The sequence below is a fragment of the Abrus precatorius genome, unplaced genomic scaffold (assembly GCF_003935025.1).
Source record: "Abrus precatorius isolate BTA unplaced genomic scaffold, Abrus_2018 Scaffold11, whole genome shotgun sequence".
NCBI classification, from domain to species: domain Eukaryota; kingdom Viridiplantae; phylum Streptophyta; class Magnoliopsida; order Fabales; family Fabaceae; genus Abrus; species Abrus precatorius.
The window spans coordinates 3,801,765-3,812,239 of record NW_020874303.1 but is presented as its reverse complement, the minus strand read 5'-3'; the positions used below and the strand labels follow the sequence as shown (position 1 = coordinate 3,812,239).

Below are 10,475 nucleotides of genomic sequence, written 5' to 3'. Positions count from 1 at the left end.
AACAATAACTCAAGATTGTCATTTGTTTGTAAAAAAATGCATTCCCTGTCAACAACACGGCCCTCACCTGCGCCAACACGCCGATACTCTTCGCCACATTAGCTCTCCCTGGCCCTTTGCTATTTGGGGAATGGACCTCCTCGGTCCTTTTCCTTTAGCAAAAGGGCAATGTAAATTTCTCCTCGTCGCCGTGGACTATTTCACCAAATGGATTGAAGCCGAACCCCTAGCCACTATCACGGCCAACAACGTACAAAAATTCACTTGGAAAAACATCATTACACGGTTCGGTCTCCCTCATGCACTAATTACAGATAATGGGCTTCAGTTTGCAAATCGTCGGTTCAATGAGTTCCTGGAAGGCCTGCATATCAAACACCGAGTTACATCTGTTGAACATCCTCAGACGAATGGCCAAGCCGAGGCCGCAAACAAAGTGATCTTACATGAATTAAAAAGGAGGTTGGGTTCGGCAAAGGGAGAGTGGGCAGAGAAGCTGCCTGAGATATTATGGGCTTATTGGTGCACGCCGCAGACCACAACAAAAGAAACCCTCTTTCGGCTTACCTATGGTACTGATGCCATGGTGCCAGTAGAAATTGGAGAGCCCTCATTCAGGAGGGAGAATTTCAAAGAATCGGCTAATGAAGAGGCTCTGGCCGTCAACCTGGACTTAATAGATGAAATACGTGACCACGCTGCCATTATGACCGAGGCTAGTAAAAGAATGATGGCTAGAAAATTCAACTCCAGAATCAGTCCACGACAATTCTATAAAAACGACCTGGTATGGCGAGTAACCAGGGACGCACGCAAAGATCGGCGAGAAGGAAAGTTGGCAGCTAACTGGGAAGGCCCCTTTCGGGTAACGGAAAAATTAAATAACGGAGCATACAGGTTGGAAACGTTGGAAGGAAAATTAATACTGAGAACCTGGAATGTCACTTATTTGAAGCATTAGTATAGTTAAAACCTTGTAATACATACACATGTATACTCTTTTCCTATCCCAGGTTTTATCCTCTTAAAAGAAAGTGAAAAAGAGTTTTCCTGAGAAGGTTTTTAACGAGGCACCTAATCAATAAAATTCTTCTTTTTCACCTATACGATTTTTTATGCACTAAACATCTTTCAAGTGCCATTCCCTCCCAAGTTTTACTTGGCTAAGGTTGAATTATTTCCCTCCCGAGTACCCCCACTTGGTCAAGGATGAATCAATTATATTTCTCTCCTAAGTTTCGCTTGGCTAAGGTTGAATTATTTCCCTCCCGAGTACCCCCACTCGGTTAAGGATGAATCAATTATATTTTCCTCCCAAGTTTCACTTGGCTAAGGTTGAATTATTTCCCTCCCGAGTACCCCTACTCGGTCAAGGATGAATCAATTATATGTCCCTCCCAAGTTTCACTTGGCTAAGGTTGAATTATTTCCCTCCCGAGTACCCCCACTCGGTCAAGGATGAATTAATCATATTTTCCTCCCAAGTGTCACTTGGCTAAAGGTCGAACTATCTCAATCCCGAATACCCCCACTCGGTCAAAATTAACGAATTACGAGTCCCTCTTAGTTATCACTTGGTTAAGGCTGAATTTTTAAGATGAAATTATCTCCCGTGTCCCCTATTCGGCTTAGGATGAGTATATTAAGCATATCATATATTAGTGCAAGTTATATATGACCAAGATACAAAGCATGAGAAAGAAAGACAAAATTCTATTTCAAAATAACTAGTTACAAAATTTGGGCACTAATGACTCATGAATACAGAAGGCAAAATAATTTAACTTTCTATCCTTTCCGCTGCCTCGGGAGCGGCTGCCTCAGGGTTAGCAGCATCCTTAGGGAGGCGTCTCGACACTTCAGCATCAGGTTCTACCTCGTCCTCAACCTCGGTGTAAGGAATGAACCTCCCGCCAAAAAAGTCCTTTGTAATATCAAAATGAAAGTCTGCCGGTACTTGGCAGAACCCATGACACTGGCAAATAGCATGGTTAAAACCGGCTTCATGTTCATAGGATACTTGCTGAGAACACTTCTCGGCAAAGTTTCTCATCTCGGTTTCAGCCTTTTGCTTTTCCAGCGCCAAGGCTTCTTCCATCTCGGCAGATTTGACCCGTAAAGCCTCCTCCATTTGACAGGACTTTTCCCTTAACGCCTGCATCTCCTCCCCCTTGATCCTCGCCACCTCCTCTGTAGCGTGCACTCGGTCTTCCATTATTTGAAAGTGTTCTTTGTATTGGTTAACCTGACCCTGCAGGGATTGAACGGTCTCGTCCAGACTGGCTTGAATCTCTCTACTCTCTGCCAAAGCTTCTTCAGAAGCCGAATAGGCAGCCTTTAACTTCTTAACTTCGATAATAGGATCCACAACTAGCTTTCGGAGCATTGCTGTGGACCGTACATGAAGTTCTGCGTAGTAGCGCCATAGTGATTCGAAGTCCAGACTGTCGACCAGTTCTTTCCCTGCATCAGATAACAGGTTGGGAGCAGCGAGCCGACCGGCATGTGTCCCGTTCACCAAGAAGCCCTCGGCCAGCATGTCCAAGGGAACTACAGGGGAAGAAGAACTGCTTCCCTCCGCAGTAGCCACCACTCGGGTTTGCTTCCGAGCCCCTTGAACGCCGCCAGGCTCACCCGAATGGGCATGCCTTCTCTTTCTTTCTCGTTCGGGTTCCTTGCCTTTACCCTTGTCCTTGCGTTTCTTGGAAGGGCCTTCGACCGGAACAACATCTTGGGGAGGAGGGCGAGGTTCTGGCACCTCGGGAAGTTGGTCAATATGAGGATGGCGATGCTCCTCAACAGGCGTTCCCTCTGGCATTCTTTGCTTCAGAGTGCGCCGGAAGGTCGGTACATTAACACCTCGCTGAGCCATTAAGCCTGCATTAACAATAGCAAGTCAAATCAATATAGCTCAATTCCAAATACAAGTCAGAAACGAAATGACACATACCCTCCATATCCCACCGAGGACGCAAAGACTTGAGCACGAGGACTACATGTCGGGCAGGAAGGTCCTGGGGAAGGGACTTCAGGAATTGCAAATCCGACAGCTCCCTAGCCGATAACATATCCTCAGGGAATGTGTCGTATCGGCGCGACACCCGAGTCCAGTGAAAAGGGAATAGAGGATTGTTCTCGCTATCAAAAAAATAGTTTTTACCTACAAGGTCCATGGTTACCTTGAAGAAATCGGTCTTGAAACCCTTAAAAGACGAAGCATATGGCTTAAATAAGGGCAACTTGGGTTGCCTTATTAGAGATACCCACCTCGCCAGGTTAGATGGACGTGTACAAAAAAAATGAAGAAAAAGACCTACACTAGGCTCTATATAATGGAACTTACAAAGTATCCTAAAGGCTTGAATTGCCGCCCACCCGTTCGGGTGTAGTTGTGTTGGCGCTACATTCAATACCCTCAAAACCCCCATTTGGAAATTGTCAAAGGGTAGCCTGATACCTAATTCCCTAAACATGTACTCATACATGAAGAAGGTGTCGGCCATCCCGACACCTCCCAGGAAAACAAAGTCTGGGTTCTCGCCCTCGTCCCCTTTACAGGGGTCAAGGTGTATAGGATACGGGTCACAAGCCTCCCATAAAGAAATATCACAATTATCTACAAAGAGTTGAAGACTTTTATTTCTTTTAAAACGAGAAAAGTATGCGGCCACCTCACCGTGCACCCACTCGTAACCAGGTACCGTACAGGGAGGAAACACTTGCCTTTCTCGAGGAGGACTAGTACTCGGTAGGGGTTCATGAGCATCAGTATCACTTGACGCTGACGTCTCGGCTTCGTCACTACATTCCCTGACCTGTGCCTCTTCAGCCTTCCGATTTGAAATAAACGAAACTTCGCCACTCCCCTCAGTTCCATTCATAATATCGACCTCAATGGTACTCGGCCCCGAGGCATTCGACAAGGAATCCTCCCACTCGATACGATCAGCCATGATAGAAAAGAAGTAAAAAAAAAAATGAAACGCACCTTACAAGTAGTCGGTAAGGAAGAAAAGCCTAAGATCTCTGAACACTCGTCGGTTTGGAGCAAAGGTATGCAGGGTTCGGCACAGAGCAAAAGAGTAAGAAAGGGATGCAGGGACCACCACATATTTATAAGGGACTGATGTCGGGCAAATGAAAAGACGCCTTTTCGTTTCAAACCGTCAGATCCCTTCCAGATCAACAGATGAGATAGAGCATCCTTTCGTTTCATATACCCTCTAACAAACCCTCAAAACCAACATTCTAGAATATTCCTTCGCAAATTTATTATTTATATTATAATCTCGGTCTGTATCGTGTTGTTACTAAACTGATTACCTCTTAGTATAAAACTTAATACATTGTTTAAATGTCACCATCACTCGAGACCGGACACCCCCCACGATGTATTGTAATTTACCCTAACCGAATGACCCTCTCGGCATAGTGAGAAACACTTCGACCGAATACCTATTGTAACATTACCATTTGCATTTAAAAGCCCTTCCTTCGCAACTCGCCGGGCTTGTGGGGATAGTGTACTGGGAAAGGAGTCAACTCGGTTCCACCCATAGGAAAAGAAACCGAATACCTACTCGGCATACTAGACCGGGTACCCCTCGTCAGGATTAAAAGGTAAATAATCCAATTAAAGATAATAATCAAAATATTATTTAAACCAGGCTAATGGGCCACAGTATAAAGGCTGACTCAGGCCCATCAGCCCAATAGAATGCCTATAAAAGGAAGGTAGGAAATACAGATAAAAAGTTGACTTCTCATCATTAAATAACATTTATTGCTTAGAACCGAATCCTGACTTTACCATCAGAGTGCTTTTTGCAAGTACCCTCCATATCAGTAAATCATCAGAAAGACGCCTGATCAGAAGTTTGAAGACAATCATTTCTCAAACAGGAACAATTTTTATTTTATGTTTTTAATATTTTATACATAAATTTAGTCCAATTTATATCTAATCACAATCGAATCAAACCGTCTGACTAATTAAAAATCTAACTAAATAAAACCGATTTATTCAATAATCAGTTTGGACGGAATCGGTCCTTAATATGTTCGGATTTCAACGATTCTAAATTATTGAGACCGAACCCGACCAATGCTCAGTATGCCTTGACTCTCTTAGCTCTTGGTCTCCTAGATTTGTGTCCTAGTTTTTGTTTTTGGGCTTTTAACTTTTTTATATAGCGAAAAGAAAAACACCAATTAATATTGATGATGCTTGTGCATTTAATGAAATTTAATTAATTATACTTTCATTTACTGTACGGACAAAAAATTATTTGGTCGTAGTTATTTTTTTCTTTTTTGTCATGGTCGTAGTTGTTTAAATTCTTAGAAAATATGTACCATTTCTCTAATCTAAAAAATTTGACCAAAAACAAACCAAACAAAAAGAAAAACCGGTAACCACAAACACGCATAAGCGTCCATCAAAATCAAACATAAATAAGGTCAGTAACAGTTAACCACAAGCAGCCACTAACAGATCAAGCGAGTCCAGCTTCCATTCCACCAAAGGTATCGTAAAGTGGTTGGTTCAACGTCTCCGGAAGATAAAACGCAAGTGCTCCTCCAACTATTCCGCACGCCGCAAACACCGCAAACGGCATCCAAGCACCCAAAACGACGACAAAAGGCGCCAAAATAGCACCCATCTGCGCCGCCTGAGTTGTACTCCCAAGCGCGGCGTTCCTCACCACAGTAGGAAAGAGCTCCGCCGTATAAATAAACAATAAATTATAAGTACCCGCCATTCCAAAAATCCCCAAAACACCACACCCCATTCTCACAACCTTCCACACCCCAACGTTACCCACTAAGCTCCCCATCAAACAAAACACCCCACTAAACCACATCGTCGCCACCGTCAACGGTTTCCTTCCAAATCTATCCAAAAGCACCGCCGTTATCGTAAACGCGGGCATTTCCGCCACGGAATTCAATATAACGTTAAAGTAAAGGTTGGTTTCGAGGTTCATGACGTTCAAACTAAGACCATAGTAAACTACGGATCCCAAGAAGTTAAGAACAACCGCTAGAACCAACCTTACACGGGTAACAGGGGAACGAATCACGTCTAATATAGACCCAATGTGTGCATCTTTATTTTCCAAGCTTTGGTTCTTCAAGGTTATGTCATAGCCCGACCCGTCGTTGCTGGGTTCCGATGCTTCTTCATCAAGAGCGAGGAAAACACCATCAGGAAGGTGCTTCCCGTTGGAGGAAGCAATGGTGGACATGAGTTTCGTGGCTTCACTTACTCTACCACGAACAAGGTACCATCTTGGGGACTCAGATAAAAAGGGAAGGACAAGGATAATGTAGAAGATGGAGGGGATGGAGGAAGCTATGTAAAGATAGCGCCATGTTTGGAATATGTAAGCGATTCCCGAGAGAATAGCAATGCCACCTGAGAAGAAGTAGAAGGTGGACATCCCCGCCGCGCCGCGCTTTGTGGGGCCTATTGGCTCGGTGGCTAGGACGAAGGCGCATAGACCAACGCCACCAGTGCTGAAACCTGTGAGGAGTCGAAGGAGGACGTAGATGAAGTAGTTAGGGGAGAATGCTGTTAAGCACCCAAAAATGGCATTAAGGGCACAAACCACTGTGAGGGTGCCTTTTCTTCCTAAAGAGGAGTCTGAGAGATGACCAAATATTCCAGCACCTGAAATATCAATATCAAATGTCAATGTTTTGTTGTTATATATGTGCCATTAGTCATTAGTCTTACTCTGTGAACTGTTTAATTTAAATGTCTGCCATTGTTTAGCAAACGGAAGAAAATCAGTGTTGGATCACAGGAAAAAATAAAACAGTTAATGTTCTACGTGAATGATATTATTGCTCTCACCTGAGTCTTTACATGTTTACACTGATGCAAGTTAATTTCTCTTAATTATGTAGTTAAAGTGATCATCATGTGAGAGTAGCTTTGTTCCAGTATGAATTCATGTTGAAGGTTCCACTCATGGCTTGGAGAGCTATGGCCTACGGTATAAACATAAATAATAATACGCTGATCATTAATTAATAAACAGAAATAATGAAGGGAGATGTGTATCTTCAATATGGCATATTCTTGGCATACACCCCTATGGACGATTTTGGACCAACGTTTGTCAAATATAAAAACAAATCACTGTCAAAATTTTATTGATTGAGCGCACTTTCAATCAACATCCCTGCACGCCGGCTGCCATATTGGTCATATTGTAACTATCTGATAAACTAATAACTATATGATGTGCACATACCTATCCTTTTCATTTTTTACTAGCACAATTTCTCTTTCTATCTTCATTCTAATCTATATCTATCTATCTATATAACTAACTATGTGAATTTAATTAAAAATATTAATAGTTCATTATATATATATATATTCACCAAATATACATGTAATACTCCATCCGATACTAACTAAATTACACACACCAACAAAAGTAATTAAAGTTAGTTAAAAATTTTAATTTTTAAAACATATTTCAAGATGAAAAATATATCTTTTTTCTGTTGAACAACTATCAATTTTTACATTCTTAGTTTTAATTTAGATTCCTACTAGCTCTATTTATTATGAACAAATAAAAAAGTATAATAAATGCTTCATAAAATTATAAAGTATCTTATAAAAAATATAACTAAAAACTTCAAGAACACACCAATACACATTAAAAAAATATTGCTTAGTTAAATATTGACTTAATTTGTATGATATTTTGATTATATGTTGAGGAAGAGAAAGACCATTTGAATTCCTACCATGACATCACCTATGAATTTGCAGCCTACACTAATTGGGCTTCATGCTATTTTTATTTTTGAAGAATACCCTATGAGCACTCACGGAGATGAGTATTGAATATTCAATGGAGCCTACACACCTCTTTGATAACATTTTGTTGTTACATAGAAAGAAGTTGGTGCGTTAAAAGAAATTCTTTATCTAATTTTATTACTTAAAATTTATTAAAAAAAATAAGTAATGTCACGATAGTGATATATAAAATAAATAACGATTCAATATTAGTGCATATAAGAAATTATAACAAAAAATTAAAAAATTCAATGTAATTAAATGTATTAGTATTAATAAATTTTATAATTTTTAATAAACATTTGTTATATATGTATGTATTTATGTTGTGCAATATTCTACATGTTAAAAAAATTGAATAAAATATTATTTTTCTTTCATGTTTGTGACACTTTTTTTTCTTTTATTATCCTTGTCACTTATATATTTTTTATTTTATCTTATATTAATAATTAAAAAATTTATTGTAAAATTATAAAAAGAGATTAACGTTTTTCCCAAAGGAAAGAAAAAAAATGATATATGTGAAATAAACAATCCTAAATGAATAAGTTAAAAGTTGTCATCCACTCGTTCTTTGAAATTCAAGTATTCAAAAACAGTACACTCAGGTAAAACGACAACTTAAATTAAAAAATGAAAGCCAAATAAATCTAACAGGGAAAACGACAAACAAAAAGGTTGGCTTTGTTCCGTTTCTGATTCACACTTTTTAGACTTTAATCTCAACTTCCCAGTCCAACTCACCCGGTAACAGACTTTTCAATATTTTCTGAATCTCTATTGTCACGCTTATCTCGCTATTCATCATTCGCCCTTTTCCATAATTATAATCAAATTTCAAAAATTCAAAAAATAAAAATATTGGTTCCTTCTTAAACAAGGACCACTAAAACTCCAAAAGTAAACAAAAACCATCCATAATACTATTCATATTTCCTTCTGAAATTTTGTAATTCATTCCCTGCTCACTCTTCATTAAAAAAATAAAATATATCCAGGACGAAACTTCGAGTTAAAATTGCATAAAATTTGTTATACTTCTCAATAAAATTGAATAAAAAACTATCATCTACAACCTTCTTTGACACGTTTTTCAATGCCAATCGCTAAAGTCAAATAAAATAATCTTGTTATAATTTTTTTAATCAAATTTTCATCAAATAATTCAAGATTATGCAGATCAAAACGAATGTTTTAGAAGAAGAACCTAGAAAACAAAATAACAGAGAAAGAGATAAGAGAAAGTGAAGCAACTAACCAATCATGCAACCGGCGAAGAACACGGCCTGAACCAATCCAACTTTAAACTTTTCACCGCAAATTAAACTCCACTCCGACACCGTGGAGCTGCCGCTGCCGCCGATCCATTCCCATGACTTTGGCGAGAGGTCGCAGATGTTTCCTCCGCCGTCACAGGCGGCGCCAGAGACGCACCTCCAATCAGGTTCACGTTCTGCAAAGATCATGACCATGGTGTGAAAGGCCTCGAGAGCCCAAGCGAGGCTCGTGAGGATGAAGTGCTTCAGCTGCCACCGTCCGAACTCCCCGCAGTACTTCTGCAGCATCTCGTCGATGCACAGCTTTTCCGATGCTGGCGACTTCGATGATGGCGGAAGCATCGGTGAACGGAGGTCATCGGAATCAGAGGATAATGTGGCGGCCATCTCAGCACTCTTTGGCTTGGTTTTGTTGTGTGTGTTTATTTTGTGCTATTTGGGTTCAACTTGAAGGCAGACACATGGCTAGTAATTAATTGTATATGTGCATATATATAAAACAGAAATTGTGATAGCACGTGGTCACTAGACTTAGGCTCATTAATTTAAATTGGGATAATTACTCTAAGGATTAAATTTCATGTTACTCGAATAAACATGTTGGACTTTTATATACATACTGCTTTTAGAATATTATTAATTTAAAGCTAGCACTGTATTATTAACTGCTTCAAGGAGCTTTTGTTTTTTGCCCACTTTTATTATAAATAAATAAAAAATTTATTCATAATTGGTAATGCTCTAAAGAGTAATATCAAATTTTAAATTTTCAATTAAGAATTCATTTAAACTTTTTTTTATTTGTGTGGCGTGTTAGAATTTAAAAATTAAAATAAAATTAAGATTAAGTTAATCCTAAAATTAAGATTGATCTTTAATTTCATATAACATACTGATATTTAAAATTTAAAATTAAACTAAAAAATAATAATTGAAACAAATAAAAATTGATGAAAGAACAAAATTCATATTCACGATCGAGGATTCAAATTTCATATTAATTTTTTAACGTGCACTTAAATATAAATATTAAGAAAATTAAATATATTATATTAAATATTTTAAATTATTATAAAATATATTAACTTTTTTATAATTCAAAGATAATGAAAAAATAATACTTTTTATTTTAACTTTTTAACATGCATTCTTATTAACTAATCAATTTAAAAATATTGATCATAAATAAAATATTTATACAAACTAATCTCAACTGTAAAAGTGTCAAGTACATTTGATCGAAAAGTACGAGTTTTAATGTCAAAACAGCAAAGGAAGTATTGGTGGGGTAAAGAGGTGGGTCACATGGTGGGTGGCACAGTTATGGGGGTAACAATGCAACTGACAGCAGTGGTGAGTTCTGATTATAT

The 10,475-nt window shown here is 38.7% G+C and overlaps 1 protein-coding gene across 1 annotated transcript; it reads right to left on the bottom strand.

The window, feature by feature from the left end:
* Positions 1-5,334: 5,334 nt before the first annotated feature.
* Positions 5,335-9,568, bottom strand: LOC113855665 (organic cation/carnitine transporter 4-like). Its single transcript, XM_027487297.1, has 2 exons — positions 9,087-9,568; positions 5,335-6,673 (listed from the first exon to the last, which is right to left on the bottom strand). Exons 1-2 carry the CDS (start codon positions 9,490-9,492, stop codon positions 5,496-5,498), a joined length of 1,584 nt encoding a protein of 527 aa, XP_027343098.1. The 5' UTR covers positions 9,493-9,568; the 3' UTR covers positions 5,335-5,495.
* Between the last annotated feature and the right edge of the window lie 907 nt (positions 9,569-10,475).

What these genes read in the sequence shown, in the direction of transcription:
- LOC113855665 (XM_027487297.1), bottom strand. Translation starts at nt 9,492, where the DNA reads ATGGCCGCCACATTATCCTCTGATTCCGATGACCTCCGTTCACCGATG. An exon ending in CTTCGCCGGTTGCATGATTG is followed by an intron (nt 6,674 to 9,086) that starts GTTAGTTGCTTC and finishes TTGATATTTCAG; the next exon opens with GTGCTGGAATATTTGGTCAT.